Genomic DNA, 22890 nt, shown 5'->3' with positions numbered 1-22890 from the left:
CCTATCCCATCCTAGACGTGCGCTACAGGCCAACCCTTGGGCCGATGCACGAACGGGCCTGCGGTGAAGTGTGAATGCATGCCTGGCGCTGCTAGCAACACCACCTCCCAGACCCTACATGTGCCTAGGAGCGTGCCCGCAGCAATTCGCGTGCCGGGCCAGCCAACACCATGGCCGCCAGCGTGAGAGAGGCCAGCAGCCGTAACCTTGCCCGGGTAAAGCGGCCAAGGCACGCACACATGGTCCTGGCAGTCCTGGATGTCCTCTGCGACCCATGCGCCATGCTCCATGCTGCCCCGAGCACCCACCGCTCCCACCGCCCGTCGAGCCATAGAGAGGGCCGCCCGCGAGTGAACGTGTCGCGTTCGCGTCGACGGAGCAGCCCCAGCTCCAGAAGTTTAAACAGCACATCACACCTCCCACGGAAACAATTCGCGGCCAGCCCGCCTCCTGACACCAATCCAATAATTTTCCTCCAAATTTTTCCACTTCGTCTCGTCCCGCCCATGTGACACTCATCTCATGCGGCCGCTGCCCAGGTGAACCCCCGTCATTGGGTGCCACACGCACGCGAAACGCCCAAACCAGCGCCCGTAAGAGTCTCCCCTGGCCGGCGCCATTGGAAATGCAAAAAGTAATGGGTCCAAGGCCATATCTCACGTCTATCGCTATCATTGGCCTTATCGGCATCACCCATCTATTGCCCGCCCGCATTCTGCTAGTCGGGTGGGACACGGCTGGAAGGGCCTTCGACAGAGCTTCGAGAAGCATGTTGGCTGACGCCTATTCTAGGATCCTGTTGCAGCGTCTTCACCAGTCTATTTCGACGACATGTCTTCCCCTGAGCTGCACCGCTACATGTCCAATATTTACATTCTATAGCCTGCAACCAAGTGTCACATCACCTCTCAGCTGCGCTACGAGTCCTTGTCTGACGTGTCCGCGTCGTCCTCTCCTTCGACAGATACGCGCCGTCCCTTGACCGCTGCTTCGACTTCTGGCACGAGACTCTCCATGAACTCGCGGTCGCGGCCAACGAGCGTCACCGTGTTGTGATCCTTGCCCCAGCGTGGGTAACTCCCCACCTTGACGCCCTTGGGTTCAGCCTTGGCCGCCAGCTCAGTGAGGTAGCCCGCAACAGCACTCTCGGCCAGTGGCGTGGAGATGAGGATGCGCAGCACGCCTTTACCCTCGGGGTCTGTCAACCGTGGAAGAATGCGCGGCTTCAGGCCATCTATCATGGCTTCGAACAGCCTCGGCACGCCAGGCAGAATGTGGACGTTGCCATTCACCACACTGACAGGTACCCATAGCGTCTCGTTGACGAAAATGACTTGGTCCTCGTCTGGCACTTTGTCATCCAGCGGCAATTCAACCATGCGCTTCTTGGCAGTTAGTGCAGCGGACGGCACGTCCCAGCTAAAGTCTGGCTGCGACTTGTGCGGCTTCGAAAGCTGCTTCATGCGCTTAAACGCCGCATCGTGTAGCTTCAATTGCAAGCCAAACGCCTTGGCAATGGACTGGTACGTGATGTCGTCGTGTCTAGGGGCGGGATTGTCAGCGGCGTTTGGTGTAGCGTCAAGCCATATGTCTTACGTTGGTCCGATACCCCCTGAAGTGACCACCATATCATAATTCTTCGACATGCGCTGGACTGCCTCGACAATCTCGCCCTCGTCGTCGGCAATCACCTCCACGCGTCGCAAATTGATCCCTAGCGAGAAGCACCATTTGGCAAAGTACGCCTATCTTCGTTAGCTTCAAGTTAACGAGCAGGTCATATAACTTACCGAATTTGTATCAACAGTCTGTCGTAGAGTAAGTCAATGAACCATAGTAGCGTTGCACATCCATACCTTGCCGCCTAGCACCTCATCTCCTATTATCAAGCACGCCGCCGTGTGAATCAGCCCCTTTTGCTGTTGTGTTGCGGTGGACATGACTGATGACGTTAACGATGGACGGAAACTCGCCGCGGACACGTGCGCAAAGTTCGGTACAGGTCGGGACAGGTGTCTAGCAACTTGGCTGATTCTACTGAACATGAGAGATATGCAGGGGCCCTTCAGGTGAATTGTCGAATGGTTTCAGAAGGTTTGCAGAGAACAATGGCCATGAGTCTGTGATGCGTCGTGTGGAACTATCATCCGGACTAGCTCCGAACGAGACCCCGCTAGCCCCTCATTCCTCAGCCCTACGCCAGCGCCTCTGCTATCGCGAAACAGCGCGCGAAGTTTAACATCGTTCCACCTTCTTGTCGCACATTCCTGCTGCTGCTCGACCACAACATGGTAGGTTTCGCTGTACCTGTGCGTCCTCGTTCACCGCGTCACTGCTAATTAAAGCCCACAGTCTTCGGAAGCCCGCCTCTACACCTTCTCCGACGAGACCAAAACGAAGCTGCGGAAATTCCGCCTCGGCACCTCGCGCGCGAAAGACCCGCAGGCAGTCATCTGTACGCTCCATACATAATCACAATGCACTACGCGCCCTCTGGAGGCTGATATGCCGGCCAGACGAGATCGATAAGAAGACGCTCGAGGTCCGACCCGTCGACGACGAGGTGTACAATGACGTCGGGAGTCTTTCAGAAGAGCTACCGGACCATGCGCCAAGGTTCATCCTACTGAGTTATCCCTTGACACTGGTAAGTCTTATGGCAAGTTACGCGGTCTATCCAAGGCTGATCCTCTCCCCAGGACTCCGGCCGTCTCTCAGTACCCTACGTCATGCTGTACTACCTTCCAATCACATGCAACAGCGAAGTCAAGATGCTGTACGCCGGCGCAAAAGAGCTAATGCGCAATACGAGCGAGGTCAACCGCATCATCGAGATTGACAGTCCCGAGGATCTGGACGAGATTGAGGACAAGCTGAAGGAGCAGTGAGGATTGGCCAGGCATTCACCCAACAGGCGGCGCATATGGCCGTAACGGAGGTATCGATCCGAATAGTGCATTGACGGCGGGACCGAGCGATGGGTCGAGCCGACGTGGATTCGAAAGGAAAGGCCCGATATCCAACCCGCATAAACGTTCCAGTGATCTGTATTACCAACTCGTGGGGGCCAGATCCGACATATCACAGAATACACCGAGTCCACCAATCCCAATATCTCCCCTGTCACCACCTTTTCATATCAGCTGCCAAGCACCAAATCCCTAGTCCTACTGATAAGTGTTTCAGATACATACCAAACCCACAAGTTCTCACGTCCTAATTTCAAGTTTCTGCGTATACGGATCCAATTTCAAATCTCTGCGTATACAGATCGACAAGATATGTCCCGAAGTAGCACATCCAGCGAGTCAAGTTAGCTCGAGCAAATACGTTTCATGTATATACCGCGAACCATTCATTTGCCCATGCATCCCAGCAGCACATCCTATGCGCACGCGGCTCCGGTACAGGCATTGCCCTACCAGCCAGATGGGCCACGGGATGAAGTATCAAACACGAGTTGCCGTTCTTTCCCTGCTGCATTTATTGGGTCGCAGCCGTGGGTAAGAGCCTCGGTCCGTTTGCGAATGGCGTGGGCCATTCGGGCTGTTTAGCCGTGGCATGACGTGTGAACGTGATGTTTGGGCATATGTACCCGCGGAGTATATCGCGGGTTTGCACGAATTAACCAGCGGGACTGGATGGGAGAGTGGGGATGCGTATAGAGGGCTGCATGTTGCTGAAACGATAGTCTGCAGACTATGGCGAGACGGACGAGATCTTTCTTCGAAGTCCCCGAGAGCTTGGCAAATGCATTCCGGAAGACGTGGTGTGTTGGATATCGCTGCGGATGTGGTTTGATTGTGAGTTCTTTTCGGCCGTTGTCAGCGAGATGGGAAGCGGGGCTGGACCAGATGGAATCGAGCTTGAGCGGGACGGGTGTGCATTGAAGACATGAATCGATGGTAATATCTGATGAGCTTGCCGCGACTTGTTGGTTCAACTGCTCTCTGCATGATGTACAGTCGTCTCTTGCCCAACGTCTCTTTCCCATGTCGATGCGATTCCAGGTCCGGAATCTTTCTACCACGTACCTATGTCATGTTTTCAGCACACTCGACGTCTCCTCCCATATGAATCAGCACCCTTCGTCCAACCGGCAGTATTCTGCTTTGCGCGCTTGCTCTCTCGCAGCTCCCAGCATCGGATAGATTGTGGAAGTGGTGTGATGCCATGGCTTTCTAGCCCGTGGCAAAGTTTCAGCGGTTTGCCCGTCCGCCGTGGCAATGTTTGCGGATGGATGTGTTGATGCGGTGCGCGGCGAGAACGGGCTGGTGAGGAAGATGGGCCGGGATTGTATGTGTTGTTGAGTGGAGCGAGTGGGTTGGATTGTGGCGCGATGTGAGGGTAGCGGAAATGGGAGAGGGTGGCATTGATGTCTCATCTCATTAGGGAAGCAGAAATGTACGGATTCCAGTGGGATATGTATTTGGTTTTCCAATGCGAGGGAAAATGTTGAGGGACTGCAGTGAGTGAGGTGAGATTCTGAGTTCGTTTTAGAGTAGACGGTGGGGAGTCGACTGTTGTTTGAAGTGCTCGTGTCGCCTTAGAAAATTACTCATTCCATTTGTGATCTAGACTATTTGAGAGGCTCGATTTGATGAGTCCAGTGAGTTGATTTCTTGAGGCCATTGTCCCTCCATGTCAGGAATAGATGCAATCAGAGATTTAGAGACACAAATTCAGTCCTTAACCCCATTCGATTGACGACTCGAAACCTCATCTTCATTGCAGTCTGATAGCCCGTGTTCAAATTCCGTTCTTGACCCAGTCTTCTGTGACATTCGTACATACTTTGGCACCCGCCTTAGTAATACCGTCCCACCTGGCATCAGTAAAGAGCTCTTCTTCAAAAGTCGTAACCAAGAACTTCTCACCGGGCCAGAACTTCAGACTTGCGACATTTAGCGGCTCACAACTTCGGTCCGGCTGGTCATCATGATAGTAGTACATGTGATGATTAGGCAGTGATTTCCCCGCCAGCATGATGCCACGTAGGTCGATTGATCGCACCAGGTATGTGAGCCAGATGCCTTTGTTCATGAACTTGGCAGCGCGTTGCGCATCATTTGGAGGCCACGTAGAGCATGGATACTACCGGTTATGAATTCGCGGATAATGTAGTCGATTGTGGCCTGGGAATTGTTGTGTGCGAATTGGGCAACGAGCAGAACGTGAAGTGGGCTCCCAATCTTGTTCACCACGCCGAAGTCGCTGGATATTAGATACAGCGTGACTTACGTGAGCCAGGCTATCTTGATGACACTTGCAGCCTTCAGGAACTTGCTGAATACCCGTGTAGTATAGGCTCTGGAGCACGATCATTGTGCTCGCCTCTGATGGTTGCTTTTCGACTCGAGACAAGCAGTGTCAACGTAGAGTTGATGGCATGTGAAGTTCAACTGGTTCAATCGACAGGTTCCTTGGGCGATTTAGTCGCATCAACGCTGAAGATCGACCGCTTGCGATAGCCGCCAGGTTGAAAGACCAGAGGCGTCTCTGATGAAAGAGCGAGCTCGTAGATGCGGTTCCGCAATTCTCCGAGCAGTTGTAGCAGCGGACTCTTAAGTTGTTCTACAATGGCAATGTGCCTCAATGTCTGTGGATTGCTTTTCTTCACTTGCCTGATTCTGTTAAGTTATGGTTAGTGAAAATGCACGCGCATCCCTTCGGTGTCATTAACCTGGCTGGTAGAGGTGACGGAGGAGGTGTGGGCAGTGCTCCGTCGGCCTTGTGCCTGGAGAAGATCAGCGGTCAGTACATGTCTGTTGCTGCTGTGCATAGAAGCGCTTACTTGAGTCTCAAATATGCTCGAGTGACCGGCATAGTGCAGCATCCTAGGTCGTGTGCGGTAGACACAAGTTGAGGAACAGCGTTGTCAAGTGCTCAGCTGGAGAGATACGACAAGATGTAGTGACGCGCGACCAAACTAGTCAATTCTGGGAAGTGAGTCACAGGTGAGGGGTGAAGGTAAAGGTATACGCGATAGCGGTATTTTCATTTGCTGCTAAGAAAAATCATATGGCAGGCTACGGTTCAGAAATACTCTTTCGCGGGCTACATGGGTATCCGGCGTCTCACGTCATAAATCCAATCTCCTGCGGTACCCGACTGTCTACCCGCTGAATGAGTCGACATGGTGACTATACTTGCCTATAAAGATACTGTGAGGCTCAGATACCCTCATTCGTCCATCGCTTCAACAGCGGGATGCAAAAGTCCTCGTCAAGTACATCTGTCCATGGGGAAATTAGCGTTTTCAACTCTACATCATCAATATGAGTTGGCCAGGAACGTGCATCGAAAGGCAAGAATCGGAAGTTTGGTAGACTCCCAAGGGTGAGGCGCTCGGGATCACTGAACCAATCTAACCCGGCAGCGTCCTCCATTTCATCCACCAGGCTGTCGAGCTCACTGTGCTTGATGACCGAGGACCGCAGATCTTTCTCGCGAAAGGCAAGTTCTAGATAGAGACCTACCTTCAGAATCCACCCCAGTCCCCCGTCTCGGATGTCTAGTGCTCGCAACATGTATCGAACATTCGTATGACCCTGACTGCGACAAAGCATTGCAATAGGTATCATATGATCCTTCTGCTCTATCCAGACACCGTCGATGCCATCATTGAGACAGAGTGCGACATCTTGGAACCATGCATCCTTCTTGTTCGCACAGCACGTAAGAAACTCACTGAACAGCTGTGCAGGGCCTGCAGCCTCAGGTTCACCGTAGACGTAGATCTCGTTGAATTTGATCTCAGTCCCGGCAGTCTCGTGGTATAGCTGGTGGCATGTGAACCTGAGCTGGTTGAAACCGCCCTTGGGCGAGTCTTCCTCAGCAGGCTGTATCCATACATTGGGCCCGCGCGCAGAGAAATGCGGTGGTCTATCGCGGTTGCCAGGAAGTAGGGATATGCCATGTTCTATGGTAAGGGCATACTCATAGATGAGATTTCAGATTTCACTAGGAAGCGCGAAGAGAGGGCTAGTGGAGGACGAGAAGGGAAGCGAAGAAGCGGAGCTAGTATCAACTTGCTGAGCGCGAGGCGTAATGGACGAATCAGGTAGTAGGGACATATCGTCTGTCAATTCGTCGGTTTGGCGGAGATGTCTACCAATTTAACCTATACAGAAAATTTGAGGATTCGAAGGAGTCGAGGTGAGATCAATCGTTGTGATCGAAAGAATTGCTCTAGAACATTATTACGATGTGAAGTATACGTAACTTTGGGGGAGAATCGCGACGGCGCTCGGCTTAGGTATCGTTCATAGTGACATCACAGCGTTCTTTGAAGTAAACTTCCAACGAGCCATGAATATTGAAAGTATTAAGCTACGCCCCACCTTGATTGTTTAGGTGTACAATGATCGCTCAGTTGACTTGGCTGTACTCCTGAGGTCCGTCTGGTCGAATTGAATGATCTAGACCTTCGTTTTCTCACGCCTTGTTCACCACAACATTATTCGCCGAGCCGCTCTCCGATCCTGACTGGAAACCTCCCTCAGGCAACTTGTCGAGCGCATCATTTTCCTTGTCTAAAGACCTGAAAGTCCACGAAAAGCCAACCCAGCCAATGAAAGTCAAGATAGTAATGGAGACGTAGAGCCAGACCAAAAGCGGATCATCGGCCAGTGGAACAAATGCCTGAGCGATGGCTGAGGAAAACGCGTGAGTGAACCAGAATACACCCGTTACCAGCGAGCGCATGTTTTTGGGCGCCTTGGTGTAGGCGTATTCTAGACCGGTGATGGAAGCAAAGATTTCTGAAAAGGCAATCATGACATAAGCCGGAGTCTGCACCCACACCGATAGGTTCGGTGGCTCATCGCATGTGCCTGGGTACTTTCCACAGGGCGACTTCTGGTAGATGGAATGTTGAATGACTGCAGCTGCAATCATACTGAACATCGCGAACACAAATCCAGCTGAGATCTTCTTAAGCGGCGTGAAGTTGAGACCTGCATGGGCTATCGCCGGGTAGATGAATTTGTCGAAGATTGGGATCATGATGAGAAGCGTGATGGGGTTCAGGTTGTGGATGATATCGTTTGGGACGCCGTTGAGTTCCATTGTCGACGCTTGCGAGACGAGATTGGAAGTCATCTATGGCATTGAATTAGCAAATTTTCTACACAAGTATGTCTTTGGGTCCTTACTTGTCCGTACGGAAGCCAGAAGATTGGAAGCCAGAGGAAGACATAACAAGCTTTGAAACCACGACGCACTTCATCCACCCAAGCATCGTCAAAAGTCATCCACTTGGGTTTGTTTGAGACCCTGCTGGGTTTGACATTCTCCCAAAGATCAGGAGAGGAGAGGTTCTTCCAAGTGCGGATGGGGTTGAGCGAGAATTGGCCCTTCAGTGCAAGCCCATAGAGACGCAAAGACTTGATGGCGACGTCTCCCTGCGGCGGCTTCTTGACATAATGCCTACTGAAGGCCATCATAAGAATCGGACAGAAGATGAAGAGAATGGTCGGTAGGAGGTAAGACAGCCAGAAACCCTATATAGTTGCGCCAGAAATTAGCGGGTGTAGCCAGGAACAAACATTCTTCAAGGCGAGAAGACGTACCACGTATTTTTCAGCATACACCATAGAAATCTGACCGACCAAAGCTCCGACGTTGATCAGTAGGTAGTAGCGCATGTAGATGCGAGAGTACGTGATCCCTGGATCGACGATGACACGCTCGCCATTAGCTTCGGTCCTGATATATGCTCTGGGGTGAGAAGCTTCGTATCTAGAGCATTTTCAGCAGTCTTCAAATCAGAAGTGCGAAAGGCAACGCACTGTTCAGCGATAAGCGGCGAAATGCAAGCCTTGAAGAATCCCACGCCTGTACCGAAGAGGATGAGGCCAAGGATAAACGAGGCGAGAGCTCCTTTCGGTGAAGCAATTACTTGTGGGATAGCAGCGATGAGAATGAGGATATGTCCAAACGTGGCCACGACGATTGCGACGTAAATAGTTTTAAACTTTCCCCAATATTCATCAGCAAGCCACCCACCTAGGAAAAATGTCAGTCCTGATCGGTTTTGGGATCTCGTACGACGTCTCACCAATCATAGGCATGATATAAGAGAAGAACTGATTGAACTGCACAAGTCCGGTTGAGGCTCTTTGTCCCATACCCAGAGCTCCTGGTTGACCATTGGTGCCAGCAGCACCAGCTTCGGGGAATGGTCCCTCGGTTGGTAGAGATTGTTGGATGAAGTTGACAACTACGACGTGTTAGCGGAACCATAGCTTCTAGCCTCAAGTTACACTTACAAACAGCGGTGGTGCCATAGTAGGCGAATCGTTCGCACATCTCTACAATACCGATAATATAGATCATCCAATTCACTTTGCCATACACTCGGCGGAGCGAAGCCCACTCTTCATCCGTGGGATACAGCTCGCCATTAGGACCAACCAGATCGTCTTTGGTAGAGCTGAGTGACTCGCGCTTTTCAAAAATGCGCTCGTCCTTCGAGTCTGGTACGTGTGCCGCGGCGACGTCCACAATCTCGAGAGGAGCACCGGAAGACATACTGAGAGGTGATAAAAGCAATACCAGCCTTTCGTGTCAGTCTGACGGCAGCACAGATCTTATACATGTCTACATTCTGTTGGTTTCCATATGAGTTCTTCCAGCTGCCTCATGGAGTAAAGTCGTGATAGCAGTTGGAACGACAAGCTCTTCCTTCGTCTTCTCGGCGCCACCAAAGGGCCGCAACTGCGTGCACGCCCAGGAATGTCCAAGTTCCATCCCGTGATGAAGTCTGACCATGTTACGCTAGTTGCTATCTTTTGGTGATGAATTGCGGGGTTTCGGTTGGCGCCGAGTGATACCGAATGTTATAGCCACAAGGAAACCGCCAAATGCAGATGCCGCCAAGGGCTGCCATGAAGAGGCCAAGCTCCACGCAAATGCCATTGTGCGCCACTGAGTAGAAATCACATACGCCTCAAAATACTGGAGACAGATGTCAGCCTGTGTGTGATCATGCGCGGCAATCTGCCTCGCCAAATTTCATCGCGAAGTGATTCGCATAACTATGCTGCCCACCGCTGATTGTTTAATGGGTTTGGAAAAGAAAGAAGTATTAGACAAGAGCTGCAAAACAACTTGGAGAGTCGTAACACTCAAGAACAGAGTAGCGCTTCACAGGATTAATGAGAGAGACATATCAGGCTGCCTGAGGTTCGAAACGGAAAAAACAAGTTGATGGTGACCGTAGGATTCTGCGTCGTTGGGCTGTGCATCTACCGCCACGTGCCGCTCAGTGCTTACATTCTTCTCGACTAACTAGGTCGCAAACATGAATTATATCTTTCCAACAGCTCCGCTCCGCGTGTGAGGCTGGTACTTGAAAGTGATAAAAGATCATTTTCTTTTCAATCAGTATCCATCTCTGCCGCTTGACTTCCTTTCTAAACGTCTGCTCGCATTACCCGTTGATTTACACCATCATTCTAGGTTCAAATTTGCTGAATGTACCTCCAAGGCTGTCAAGATGCTCTCGCACCATGGGCCGATGCTCGACCACAATGCGCGCAGGCTTCTCTGCGGTCACGCGAGAGGATCGATTTGCTGACCGCAGCGGCTGATGAGCGCGAGCGAGATGTCCGGTGCTGGCACTGGAACAACGAGTTTTGCTACAGTCGGGAAGTCGTTCATGACAATGCTGTAAGTCACCGTGCCATCGAGGGCGCCCTGCACGAGGAGACCCGGCATGCCCTTTGGCCTAGCAGACTCGAAATGCACTTTCACGCCCTCGCCGAACGCCTGAGTGAATTTGGCTGCATCGACCACCTCGTAATCGATGCGTAGGGAGCGGCCTCTGGGGCGAACGATCCTTACGCTAAGATTTTCCAGCACAGGAGCATCAGTTCTATCTTCATACTTGTCCGCAGTCACTCCGATGGCTTTGGAGATGGGACGCGCGACAGCTCGGCTGAGGTCGGCATCCCTGTTGGTGAATGGCTCTATTATCGTTTGCAAAAGATGTGCAACCCCCCTCAGCCTCACTGAATAGAGCGTAGAGACACCTCCGTATACTCCTATTGGCTTAGATCTTCGTGGTAGTCTAAGAGGGTCTAGATAGCCGTTAACAGGTGTCACTTTTAGAGCGAACTAGATAATTCTAACCTCTAAAATTGCTGCCTGCAATACGATATTATCACGTACATCACTGCTTTCCTGTTACATCATTATTTATCATAGACTTTTGTCATTATAGAAGTTCTAGGGGGGTGCACATCTTTTGCAAGGCACCGATATTAGCAGACTGTCAGACACGCTCTTGTCCAGAGAAGTATGAGTAGCACCAGCGCCTTATCTCTCCACGCGTAGGATTTACTTGCCCTGTTGGAGCGTAGAGATGAGAAGATGACAGAGTCGGCAACGCCGTGCCAGGAACTTCAAAAAGCGTCGCCTTTCCCGCCTGGTTTCCGCTAGCGTCGTGCTTTGCGCTTTCACCGACGCCTACCACGTAGCTGGACCTTAGGTACGGAGGGCCGACCCAGCCTCGCGCTTGCGGAGCCGCAGTCCGGACGTATATGATTGAACGTACACACATGGCTTCGGGACGTTTAGACCGCAAGAATACATCTGCCCGACTCGCGCGCGCTTTTCCTCGACTCCATAGCGGACCTCTTCTTCACCCTCAATAGTTAATCTTCTCTCCACTCCGATAGTCGTGGACGTTACTCAACAAAGTTTGCGCTTCTCCAGCGCCCACTAGCTTCGGTGCATCGTTAAACATGACATCTAGAGCTTCTTCAGCGGCTTGGCCCGCTGACGTGCACTTGTAAACGCTTCTCTTCGCGGACACCCTGGCCAGTTTGGGCTCTGTCACAGCCGTATTTAGGGTTGAGAGTGCCTGATGAAGGGTTTCTAGAGCCCTAATACTTCAGGGTCCTCCATGTAGAGCCGCAGCTCGGTGATCTATCAAGTTTTGGCTAGCTAGTTGTAGCGTGATGGCAACCGCAGATTCACCGCTACGGGTGTCTATCACCAGGATGCTTCCGGGTCATGCTCTGGTGATGCAGTACCATCTCAGCGACCAGGTCTTGTGTACCATATCCGCAGATTTCTGTTACCGCCTGCCAAGATTCGACATAGCAACACGTGATGTCTCGAATGGAATGGAGGCCCTGCTTGCTATCACAGGGGCCGTCAAATTCTACACAATGCATGCCCCGCGTATGTACTAACTCCATTTAGCTCTTTCCTGGCTTCACTTAGCACGATGACTATCAGGCAATTGCGCAATATCACCCTCGGATACACGATTCCGGTTCACCCATACACTACTATCGAGTGGCAGTCATGATTGAACATGTATAACTGTGCGAGTCTTACGTTGTGAAGACTGAAAAGGTCTGACAGCGCGTAGCTTGCCTCAAGAGTGACTCCAACAACACTATCACGCTACTGGATCGCTTCACATTCTTCTCAGTCAACGCATTGATACATTGTGAATACACAGCAGAACTGCAATTAGGCACGCAACCATTACGATTCACTGACACATTGTTGGGCCACTTTATTGGGTAATCCCTGGGGCATATACAATACTCTTCACAACAAAGGCTACGCGTCAACTTACTAAAAGAGCTTCCCACGTTCAACTCCTGACCTGAGCCGCTCTTTGACACTCTCTTTTAATCGCCAACCCAAAATGACAACCGAACTGCCGCCCCATACTTCATGGTACCCTGCTGATGACCCTGCCGATCTCTTAGACCACCCACGCATGTCTCAACAATATCATGGACACGACAAAGAGCGAATGGGAGACGGTTCGGTGAGCATACCTATTATGCCATTCAGATTGGTTTCCTTTACCGGTGGCGTTCCATATCCTCTTCACGAGACATACCCTGTCGAGCAGCCACACATGATCGATCTTGTCAGTGGAGACCGCTTCTACCGAACAGAGTCGATTCGGCAGCCAGTAGCTGAAGACTTCCTTCATCCCCAGCGTAATTTCTCTGCCCCTCCTGTCAAGATCGTTGAAGCAGATCAACATCTCGATATCATCGAGCCCATCGAGGAACATGCCGAAGATCAAACTCTCCCAGTGATTGAGCCGGACTCTTACTTCCGCTACTTCCCTGACTCCTCCAAACACTCCACCCATTCGGATATGAGTCGTCGAGACACTATCACTACCACTCAGCCCTCAAACCTCCTTAAAGTCGGGCCAGAACCAAAGCGCTCCGAGTCTGCGGAAAACGGCAGGATAGCTCATAATCCTGCACAGGCTAAGATCCCTAACATGGGCGCTGACGAGTTCGACCCAGCTTATGGAGGGTTGCACAAGCTGCCCACTATTCCGCTCAAGAAGGTGTCGAAGATTAGTCGCATTAGGCGCTGGCTGTCAGTAAAGGATCGTCGATATGGTCGCGCTTCTCGGTGACTAGCACAACATCTAGAAGGATTGATGGGTTTCAGACGCGTTCGCATTTCAACAGTGTGCGCGTGATGCTCTTGGTGGCTTTACGAGCAGAGGCGAACGAGTCAAAGGGTCCGTTAGGCGCACCACCTTTTCGTCATACCCTTCGGTGTTAACGGACTTTACCTAGCTAGCAATGCATTGATTTGAATCAGATACAGAAATGGCACATGTGTTATCAGCTTGACCTCACATTGCTAATTCAGGCTTGTTCTTAGTTCAACTCAATTTAATCAGAACTGTTTTTGCATCAACTCTTCACAATGTCTCTTACTCAGAGCTCACTCGAAAGAATCGCGACTTCCTTCCTCTTTGCCTTCAACAACCTTTCTGTTGACGATCACATCGCTCTCCGCGCACCATTGTGCACTCACATCTTCGCTCCTTCGTCGCTCAACATATCACCCAAGACAAACGCTACCTTCGCCGCACACATTACCAACAACCTACTTCCACTGCTTGAGCGCTTCCCTGTCGCAGCTAAAGAGACTCACGTCAACGAGGCGGGTCGACAAATTACCATCTGGGCAGCTGGGAAACCAGAATTCAAGAAAGAAGCCATGGGCGCAACACCAGCAGAAGAATGGAATTACACCAACGAGTACATGTTCCTTCCAGACGTGAATGAAGCCGGTAAGATTGAAAGAATAGTCGAGTTCCTCGATAGTTCCTCGACCGAGAAATTGCGAGGTGCGATCCTCAAAGCGCGAGCGAATGTAGGAAAGACAGGAGCTGCGTGGTGAGATACGTGTTGCTGTGTCACCTCAGCCATCACCTCCATGTATATCACGATTTATTCTTCCGACAAGAAGCGGCAATGTTCCGCCCGACCCCAAATTCGCGAGCACAAGTGTTGCACATTCCACGGCATATTTCGCAAGCGCCCCTCGATCCTCATACAAGGATTGCTGTAACCGACCCTCTGGGCTTGCGAAGCGACTACGCCACCAGGCAAAATAGAGATTGCGCATTAAATACTCGCAGCGTGACTGGCAAAAGCTCTCTATTCTGCCGGCAACATGCGGCATCGAGCATGTCTGCTGATAGCCGTTGGAGTTGCTTTTTGCTGCGTGGGCGCATAAGGCAGAAGTAGGAGGTTCGATAAGGAGACGCGGGTACAAGGAGGTGGCAAAGGCGTATCGCTGCAAGGTATCCTCATCTTGATGCGCTTTCGGTGCAGTGGCGATGATTAGTAGGCGGCCGCCACTTGTGCTCCCACTCTTCAAACAAAAAAGCACCCTGGAGTTTGAATGTAGAACATGTCTTGCCGTTTCTGTACCGTGAACCTGGTTGCTGAATTCTGGACTTGAGAGGGCAGGCTTTCGCATTGACGCACGTCAAATTTTTTTTTGGCCATGAGAAGTGCCTAAACGCTTGCGCAATTCTCCGATGCTTGAATCATCGGATTTGAAAAGCCGGGTCGCACTTCTCATGCGTTGTTGATGATCTGCAGGACGTGCTACGGTTTCAGGTTGTGAGAACCTGGGGTATTGGGCTTGCATACATGTGCAAACCAGCATTCCATATGCCATGGACGGTGACTTTTTGATACTTCATGTGGTAGGTCGCTATGACCCGACACATAAGAGTCCCGGGAGGCGTTGAGCAATGTACGTGATCCCCTCGTCCACTTCGCCCACAAATTCCACATAGCAATCTGGCCTAACCAACACAGCGTACTCCTCTCCCTTCTTGATCAATGCGCATCCGAGCGCCTCCTTGGCAAGGGTTGTTTTTCCTTCATCCTTTTCAGCTTCTCTTTCCATCCCCACGCCCATGCTCCTCAAACTGTCCAATCTGACCATCGTCATAAACTCCGGTCGTGTTACTTTGATCATCTTGGTGCTCTGCACTAGTATAAACATATACCGGCCGTAGGTCATCTTCTGATATAAACGAATCGAATCCTGCGTCTTTTTGTCATGCAGCCACAAATCCGGAGCCCGATGACCCGCCTTCCACACACCCTTCTCAGATTCCCGTACTAATGGGGATTCGAGATTCGAGTATTGCACTCCCATACCGGTTATAAAGCTGGAGTTCTTCTCAATAAGCCCGACGTACTCCTTTGCTTCTGCTGTCGTGCTTCTGACCAGTTTGGCTGCAACATCAATGACGTGATTTGCAGTCGCTCTTCTCTCTATGTCATAACTTTCGAGGATGGATTCAGCTGAGCGAGGTGGTAGCTGAGGGTGTTTAGAGGGCGATTGGTTGTATTTGAGGATGAAATACAAGCGCCAAACTAGGTTGAAGGCATCCGAGAGGCCCGTGTTCATACCCTGGCCGCCATTGACGGAGTGTACATGTGCAGCATCGCCTGCAAGTATGAACGGTCCGACAGGGGTAGGATAAAGAAACTTCTCTGCCACACGTTCTTTGACTATGCAAATGTTAGCGCTGACATGTACATCCAGTGCGTAGGAACGGAATCAGCGCTACTTCGGACGATGAACTTACTTTCAAATTTACTGAACCATTCAATATGCGTGAACTCGACAGCGTGTGGAGCCATATGTCTTCTAATCGAGGCTTCAGTTTTCAGCTGCGTGATCTCGCCCTCAAGAAGGACATAGAATCTTTGCATGCCGCGTTCCCTTTTCACCATCAGCGTTTTCCTCACGATTTCTAACTCACACCTACCGGGGAATCCATGCCACCCTCGATTCACCATCAACTTGAAGTGTGACAATCTCTCTCGCAATGGGGAATGTGGTCTCAATCCAACAATCCAGAACTGCCCAGATCATATTCGGCTTCGTGCCTGTCCAACCAATGCCCAGCTCATTTCGCATGAAACTGCGTGCGCCATCAGCGGCAAGACAGTACCTCGCATTCACGGTACGCTTTTCCGTTCGGACGGAAACTCCAAGAGGTGATGCGACTTGTGAGAACGAGAGCGCCGGCTCAGAGTAATGAGTTGGTACATCGATGAAGGAGGCAAGGTGGCGTTCAATGAATGGTTGACCAATCATGAGAAGGTTGTTGTAGAAGGTGTGCTCAATGCTGTTCCACCATTTGCTTTGTCGAGATGTGAACTCGCCATCTACATAGGTTGTACTGGCTGTTTCGTGCCATCATCAGTCTGAGCAGTGATCAATCAAAGTTTGGTGGGACATACTGTTACACTTCACGCCTCTGCTCAGCAAGCCATCAAGAATTCCCAAGGGCTTAGAATCCTGGCCCTTTGGATTACTTGCTACTTCCAAATACTGTTGAGTTCGTGCCGTTATAGCATCCGCACCGCCCACTTGCAATGGGCCGCGCTTCGCATCCAGTATACAGACACTAAGACCAAGTTGGCGAGCAAGGAGTGCTGACAGAAGACCTGTTGGTCCAGCTGCATTAACATTAGCATACCGTTCATTAGTAAATGCAATGTCCAGCTGCTGTAATGCATCGCCAAGAGCCAGTAAACAACAGTTTAGAACGGACTGACCTCCTACAATGACCAGATCTACATCTTCTCCAAGTACAGGCTTCCCTAGATCGGAATTGTCGCTAGGTCTTCCAGAAATCGCCATAACAAGCAGGTCAACGGTGTGAGAGCCTTTCCGCAAACGCTTTTCGAGCTCTCACGGGGAGCTGTAGTCTCCAAGATGTATTCGGGTAGTGGCGAGAATGTTAATGCCGAAAAAGCCGTTGATCTCGCCGCTATCATGTGCGAAGTCTCTAGCATGGCACACGCCTAGTAAAATCGCACGTGTAGCAATCACGACATCGGACTATTTCCTCAGATTGTCCCGCCCCGACTGATGTTGCAACACTTGTGCCTGTCTTCCGAGAAGTCGTCATCTTGGCCAATGCCTAGGAGTGCAACACGGAGCGGGCCGGGGCGATATGGTACTCGTGACAAGATGCCAACAGCTCCACAAACCGGAAAGAGTAGGTAGAGTTGCAGTGCAGGGGTACGGTGGAACCCATGCGGAGACTTGCAAGGGCATAAGCAGGAACGCGGCGAAGGCCTGTTCGGGAACTTGGTGGCAATGACATGCGCATACACGAAGAAGAGATCGTCTCAGGGCCGATTAGAGTTTTCAATTCAAGGTCTACTGCCAATTCAATTGTCATAGGGCATGTAAGTGCAGTGACCTGATTCAAGGCCGAAAATCTGCACTGCACCACGATCGATATTCTCCGCCGTTCATGCAGAGCGTGATTCATCGACTATTAGATCATCTTGAGACGGCTTGTGCTTCTTTGATGCCTTGAAATGTTGCATTTCACTTATCATACAGGTTCTCACTGGGAGCCAAATGGCATGAGTATGTTTTCGAGGATGTCTTGGATATTTAGCATGTGTATGCATGGCTATTTTCTAAGGTCTACAACTCAAGACATGCTCCTCAAATTGCGCACATGCATGACCCAGCAGATCGTCAGCAAACATCCCCCAGCCATGTTCAAGACGGCACAATAGCTCGCAAGTCCGCGCCACCCAGAGCTAGTATCTCGTAAAATAGCACCTGCAACTGGATTGCCTATCAAAGATGCAAACGCATTGCCCGCGAAGACGATACCAAGTCTTCCACCCAATCGACTCATATTCTTAGTCAATGTAGCCGCACTAGACGGAATCACACTGATCACGCTACCACTGAAGAAGCCGTATGCGAAAGTCCATACGATGAGGCCAGCTAAAGATGTGTCGATAAACGTCCAACCTGCTGCTAAGCAACCACATATAATCGCTGCCAGTGCCTGAACCAGCACGGGCCCGGCAACGAATTTGTCCGCGCAGAAACTCGGAATTATGCGCCCAACCAGTCCACCAGCGTTGAGGATGCTGAGGAGGTAGTACGGGTGCAGGCCGTTTACTGGAAAGTTGGTATCACGTACCCAAGAGCTGATGTAGAAGTACGGTATGTATATGCCAGCGAAAGTGAAGAAAACACCTCCGGCGAAGATGGCGTATTGCAATTCTTTTAAGCAACTGAAATCGTAGAGTGTGCGTTTGGCGGGATTCCGCGTCAATTCTTCCCGTTGGCGCACAAGTAGGGCGCCGAAGCCTGTTGTGACAAGCACGATCAATGCTGCCGCTCGCATGGTCCAGTGGAAACCCAGGCTAGCTAGCATGCGCCGGATGATAATGGGGTAGATCACACCACCGATCGATGCACCAGTATTGGCAAGTCCGACAGCGAGGGTACGTTTGTCAACGAAGTACGTGGGTACAATTGCCGTCGACGGAACCAGAAGTAAGCTCATACCCAGTCCAGAAAGGATGCCCTGAGATAGCAGAATCTGGTAGTACAATGGACGTTGAGCACCTGTAAACTCTCCGCTGAAGGATGTGAATAGCAAGCCAAGAGTGACGAGTGCGCAACCTCCAAATGACATGAGCTTCGCGTGGCCTCTATCGACGTATGAGCCGGTTGCAGATCCGCATGCTAGCATGAGGAAAATCTGTAGGGAGCCGATCCATGAAAGTGAAGATTGCTCAGCCAGTGTTGGGTCGAGTGAAGAGTAGTACTCTTGGAACACGCCAAAAGCGCTTACAAGTCCCCTACGCAGAAGAGTCAGTCACAAAGCTCTTGGCTTTAAGGCATGGGGCGGGAAAATTACCAAGAGTTGAACATCAAGAAGAAGCCAGCCAGCACCTGAAGCCAACATGTAGCATTCGAAGCCATTTTGCACGAGTCGTTATGCAAACCGCCATTTGCACCAGACTTCTCGACGGTCACCGGCATAACTGATGAGAGAGCAATCTTTGTTGACACTGTTGTAGTTGAAGGGGAGTGTTGTAGACTGAGTCTTCCCGCCCTGTCCCATGTAAATTGTAATGTCGCGAAATGGACCCAGCAAGCCACAAAAATCGCATTAGCATCTTGATAAGCGGAAAGCTACATCCTAATCTTCGTATCAGTAAAGTAATGTGGAAGAAAAGTTGGCAAGACCTCGGCAGAAGCAATCGCACATCTCGGCGTTGCCTCATCAGGTCAAGGCGCCGATGGCGCGAAGTTGTGATTTCTGGGGCATGCAAGGATACTGCAGCGCTTCCAAGAACATGTGTGGACCGCATGAAACGGCTACAACCGCGCATTAGGAAGGCTGCCGTAAATGTGGGTGTATCAATATCGCTTCCTAGTTGTGGTTTGTCCGGCAGATAGACACCTGCGTATCGGGACTCAGAGGTTTGCCCTGCTGCTGGATGTTCCTACCCTGTGGTGGCGAATGACCCTTCGGCTGTTCGAATGCCCAGAAAGAAACCCAAAAAGTGTTGCGTCGGCACGCAAAGCTCTGTGAAAACTTCGTATCAAGGCCCGCCATGCGGTCCTTTTGCCCGGAGAAGAGTGGCGCAAAACCAGAACATGCTAGAGTGAAACGAAGGAAGCGGAGGACGCTTGGGTGAATGTATAACGCGCCCCAGTCTTGATTTATCAGATCAAGATCAGTCCGAGATTTGTGCTTCCGGACATATTAGCAACGTGGGAACGGATTGAATCCACCATCAGCATTCTGCGTCGTTCTTTACTGTCCATCTGATACTGTCAACCATAAGTCAATCATCTTCGACATGCCTCATTTCCTTGGTACAAACGACTATGAAGGCTCCGACACCGCCCTTGGGAGCCATCTTCGTCTTGATGCGATGACACTATCACAGCGAATACTCGGGGTGATATCGCGTTACAGATCGCCGCTACCTCTGGATGCGCAAGATCGCAGTGATGAGGGAGCACTGCATTTCCTGGCCCTTATTTACCGATCCGTCAAGAATAATGAGCCAGTGCGTATGGTATTACCAGCTTTCCCTTTCAAGAGCCCGAACAGCGACACCAAGGTACTGGGTACTCTTCCCGACAAAGCGGAAGAAATAGCTCTGGCGCATCTGAATGGACTTTGCGCCGCGGTCAAGGATATGTACCCTCCTGGCGCGATTCTGACTATCGTTTCCGATGGCTTGGTGTACAACGGTTCGTTCCCGTCTCTTTTCGTATACTTACCATTCTAACACGCGTAGACCTCCTCGGTGTGCCAGAACACGTTGTGTGGACATACGGCCATTCGTTACGGCAGCTCACCAAAGACAAAGGGTACAGTCATATCGAGTTCGCACGACTCAAAGACCTCCTCGGCATTCCAAACCTCAGTGACGAGATGAACGCCATGACGTATGCCGCTGTCGCTCCCTCGATACGACTTGCACTGATGCATCGCTACGGGAACTTCAACTGGGACGCTGGATTCGGAGATTCGTACGTCAACAACGACGAAAATAAGCGCCTCACGTATTGCGGATATCTCAAGTTCCTCACGTCGGACCTTGCGAGCATCTACCCTATTGGACCTGGGCGAACGAAGAGCGCTTTCAAGAAGGGCGTCGAGATAATTGCAAAGAGCATGCTCAAGCGTGGAGAGGCGTTCGCGAAAGCCGTGAAGGAGAACTATCCTGACCATGTTAGGTTATCGATCCATCCAAGTACAGGCGAAGATAAGATCTCTATCAACATCCTCCCTATCCAGAAAGTCATCACCCCGTGGCACAGCGCAGTAGCAGTTACTGTCAATGGTACTGTCATGGCAGGACAGCGCAGGAAGTTTGAAGAGGATCCAAACATGGAACTGGTGTACGAAGATGGCAGGCCCAGCTACTTTCGAGAAAGATCGCCACTGTACCAGTGGGATTGCTCGCGTGCCGTAACTTTCGAGCCATTGTACCCTTGTGGAGTGCTGATCCGACCTTCTGAGAATGCGAAAACGTTAACGATCGAAGATGTGGATGCGCACAAAGTGCGTGAGCTCGCCCAACACAACTCACCCGTGATTCTGCGAGGGTTCGCGCGGACGAAGAACCGAGATGCATTCCTTGCCAAGTCTCACGAGCTAGGCATCCCAACGCCATGGAAGTTTGGGCTCATACTCGAAGTCAGAGATCGCGGCAACGAAGGTCAGGGCCTCAACAATGTATTGAGTCAAGAATGGATGCCATTCCATTTCGACGGCCTGTTCAAGACAGAAAAGCATATTCGTGAGGATGGGAGCACACACTTAGTACCAAATCCTCCTCGTTTCCAAATCTTTGTGGCTGTCACACCTAGCCCCAAGAGCACTGGATACACGCTCTTTGCGAGTTCAAGACTCGTGTTCAGCCATCTCCCAAAACACCACTCCTTGGAGTATCTGGAGTCTCTGAAGTGGTCAGTCAGGACAACTTCTTTCGATCAGTCGTTCATTGATGGCATACCACTTGTTACTCAACATCCATCCACAGCTCAACCATGCCTCAGGTACCACGAGCGATGGCCGCAAGAAAAGACACGATTTGATCCCACGGAAGTAGAGATAGGAAATGGCGACCATAGCGTATGTGACACACTAGAGGAATTGTTGCATGACCGCCGAGTATGCTATTGGCACTCATGGCAAGAAGGAGATCTCGTCATCAATGACAACATCTCCATGCTGCACACGAGGAGTTCGTTTGAAGCAGGCATCGATCGAGAATTATGGCGCATTCATTTCGACTGATCGTTCTTGCCTTCGTAATGTAGAGGCATATAGTTTTTGGCGCAGGTTTCTGCTAGGTATTTCGCCGTGTACTCAGAAGTAATAGAATGTCGCCGTTTCGGCACTAGCACTGCAGTCGTTCCGGGCGGACGCCGGATGTCCGATCAGAACTTCAGAGTACCTGAGCTTTTCGCGAGACAATGCAGATCTGTCGAAGAGGAAGGGATAATGTGTTCGCAAGCGAGCAACGCTAGTCGATAGCCATGTATCGGCCTGTGGCCGCTGCGGAGTCTTTCCAAGCATCGAAAATGCTCCATCTCTGAACAATACATGTGAATGTGAATTCGGTCGATCGTCTGGCGCAATATAGATCAATGCAGGCCATGGATTTTGCAGGTTGTACGGAAGCTGTGATGTCGCGATGAGAAGGGTACGTGCTTGTCGTCCTGCGCAGTACAGCTGCAATGACAGCAAACGACATGCTATTGCTTCACCATTGGGCCTCACCGTATCCTCTCCTCCGACAGGGATGGCATGAGCAAAGAGGTACATATGCTGAGCGATGTGAGGTACATCTGCGGGGCGAATCCCAGACCAGCCTTAAAATTCCCGATGGTCAGACTCTGACATTTGTGGTCGTACAGGAGCAGCGTGCGACCCATGAGGCACTAAGATCACGCTGCAAACGCCCATTTGTACCACCAGCCTGCTTGTTATCGTACGAGTACGCAGTTCGAGCGGGTGGATATAAGCGCAGGTTACACAGCATCATGGACCTCCTTTTTATTTGTGGAACCGAGGAGCTTTCCTGTCACATGTGTCAGCCATGGAAAAGAATTTTGAGCTACTAGCCGATGTCTATGCGAGACCAGAAAGTAAAGATGCAGGATGCATCTAGTAATTGCGCATGATCAGAGTTCAATGCCAAGATCAAACAAGCGTAGGATGATTTGCATGGGCCGAAGATGGCATGGTCGAAGAAATGGAAGGGTGAA

The 22890-nt window shown here is 51.0% G+C and overlaps 12 protein-coding genes across 12 annotated transcripts; 4 read left to right on the top strand and 8 right to left on the bottom strand.

Moving 5' to 3' along the window:
• Positions 1–917: 917 nt before the first annotated feature.
• On the bottom strand, positions 918–1940 carry SNOG_13979 (hypothetical protein; the record flags this gene model as incomplete). Its single annotated transcript, XM_001804127.1, has 3 exons — positions 918–1542; positions 1597–1745; positions 1857–1940. 3 exons carry the CDS (start codon positions 1938–1940, stop codon positions 918–920), a joined length of 858 nt encoding a protein of 285 aa, XP_001804179.1.
• Positions 1941–2288: 348 nt separating this feature from the next.
• On the top strand, positions 2289–3104 carry SNOG_13978 (hypothetical protein; the record flags this gene model as incomplete). Its single annotated transcript, XM_001804126.1, has 4 exons — positions 2289–2309; positions 2353–2455; positions 2517–2647; positions 2700–3104. The coding sequence occupies 4 exons, from the start codon at positions 2289–2291 to the stop codon at positions 2886–2888; spliced, it is 444 nt and encodes a 147-aa protein (XP_001804178.1). The 3' UTR covers positions 2889–3104.
• A 1935-nt stretch (positions 3105–5039) lies between these two features.
• Positions 5040–5325, bottom strand: SNOG_13977 (hypothetical protein; the record flags this gene model as incomplete). The annotated part of the gene is made up of 2 exons (XM_001804125.1): positions 5040–5135; positions 5242–5325. The coding sequence occupies 2 exons, from the start codon at positions 5323–5325 to the stop codon at positions 5040–5042; spliced, it is 180 nt and encodes a 59-aa protein (XP_001804177.1).
• Positions 5326–5407: 82 nt separating this feature from the next.
• SNOG_13976 (hypothetical protein) lies at positions 5408–5826 on the bottom strand (the record flags this gene model as incomplete). Its single annotated transcript, XM_001804124.1, has 3 exons — positions 5408–5624; positions 5684–5737; positions 5795–5826. 3 exons carry the CDS (start codon positions 5824–5826, stop codon positions 5408–5410), a joined length of 303 nt encoding a protein of 100 aa, XP_001804176.1.
• A 347-nt stretch (positions 5827–6173) lies between these two features.
• Positions 6174–7076, bottom strand: SNOG_13975 (hypothetical protein; the record flags this gene model as incomplete). Its single annotated transcript, XM_001804123.1, has 2 exons — positions 6174–6922; positions 6965–7076. 2 exons carry the CDS (start codon positions 7074–7076, stop codon positions 6174–6176), a joined length of 861 nt encoding a protein of 286 aa, XP_001804175.1.
• Positions 7077–7302: 226 nt separating this feature from the next.
• Positions 7303–9534, bottom strand: SNOG_13974 (hypothetical protein; the record flags this gene model as incomplete). Its single annotated transcript, XM_001804122.1, has 6 exons — positions 7303–8103; positions 8157–8504; positions 8574–8742; positions 8793–9009; positions 9062–9223; positions 9273–9534. The coding sequence occupies 6 exons, from the start codon at positions 9532–9534 to the stop codon at positions 7438–7440; spliced, it is 1824 nt and encodes a 607-aa protein (XP_001804174.1). The 3' UTR covers positions 7303–7437.
• A 1023-nt stretch (positions 9535–10557) lies between these two features.
• SNOG_13973 (hypothetical protein) lies at positions 10558–10889 on the bottom strand (the record flags this gene model as incomplete). Its single annotated transcript, XM_001804121.1, has 2 exons — positions 10558–10828; positions 10849–10889. The coding sequence occupies 2 exons, from the start codon at positions 10887–10889 to the stop codon at positions 10558–10560; spliced, it is 312 nt and encodes a 103-aa protein (XP_001804173.1).
• Positions 10890–12761: 1872 nt separating this feature from the next.
• On the top strand, positions 12762–13411 carry SNOG_13972 (hypothetical protein; the record flags this gene model as incomplete). Its single annotated transcript, XM_001804120.1, has 2 exons — positions 12762–12796; positions 12823–13411. The coding sequence occupies 2 exons, from the start codon at positions 12762–12764 to the stop codon at positions 13409–13411; spliced, it is 624 nt and encodes a 207-aa protein (XP_001804172.1).
• A 299-nt stretch (positions 13412–13710) lies between these two features.
• On the top strand, positions 13711–14190 carry SNOG_13971 (hypothetical protein; the record flags this gene model as incomplete). Its single annotated transcript, XM_001804119.1, has 1 exon — positions 13711–14190. The coding sequence occupies one exon, from the start codon at positions 13711–13713 to the stop codon at positions 14188–14190; it is 480 nt and encodes a 159-aa protein (XP_001804171.1).
• An 825-nt stretch (positions 14191–15015) lies between these two features.
• Positions 15016–16968, bottom strand: SNOG_13970 (hypothetical protein; the record flags this gene model as incomplete). Its single annotated transcript, XM_001804118.1, has 5 exons — positions 15016–15827; positions 15905–16041; positions 16088–16490; positions 16566–16784; positions 16884–16968. 5 exons carry the CDS (start codon positions 16966–16968, stop codon positions 15016–15018), a joined length of 1656 nt encoding a protein of 551 aa, XP_001804170.1.
• Positions 16969–17776: 808 nt separating this feature from the next.
• On the bottom strand, positions 17777–19134 carry SNOG_13969 (hypothetical protein; the record flags this gene model as incomplete). The annotated part of the gene is made up of 2 exons (XM_001804117.1): positions 17777–18950; positions 19010–19134. The coding sequence occupies 2 exons, from the start codon at positions 19132–19134 to the stop codon at positions 17777–17779; spliced, it is 1299 nt and encodes a 432-aa protein (XP_001804169.1).
• Positions 19135–19961: 827 nt separating this feature from the next.
• Positions 19962–21728, top strand: SNOG_13968 (hypothetical protein; the record flags this gene model as incomplete). Its single annotated transcript, XM_001804116.1, has 3 exons — positions 19962–20361; positions 20409–21416; positions 21676–21728. 3 exons carry the CDS (start codon positions 19962–19964, stop codon positions 21726–21728), a joined length of 1461 nt encoding a protein of 486 aa, XP_001804168.1.
• Between the last annotated feature and the right edge of the window lie 1162 nt (positions 21729–22890).

The sequence above is a fragment of the Parastagonospora nodorum genome (assembly GCF_000146915.1).
Source record: "Parastagonospora nodorum SN15 chromosome Unknown scaffold_29, whole genome shotgun sequence".
In the NCBI taxonomy this organism is placed as follows: Eukaryota; Fungi; Ascomycota; class Dothideomycetes; order Pleosporales; family Phaeosphaeriaceae; genus Parastagonospora; species Parastagonospora nodorum.
Note: the sequence above shows the minus strand (reverse complement) of the source record. Positions and strands in the feature narration are given on the sequence as shown.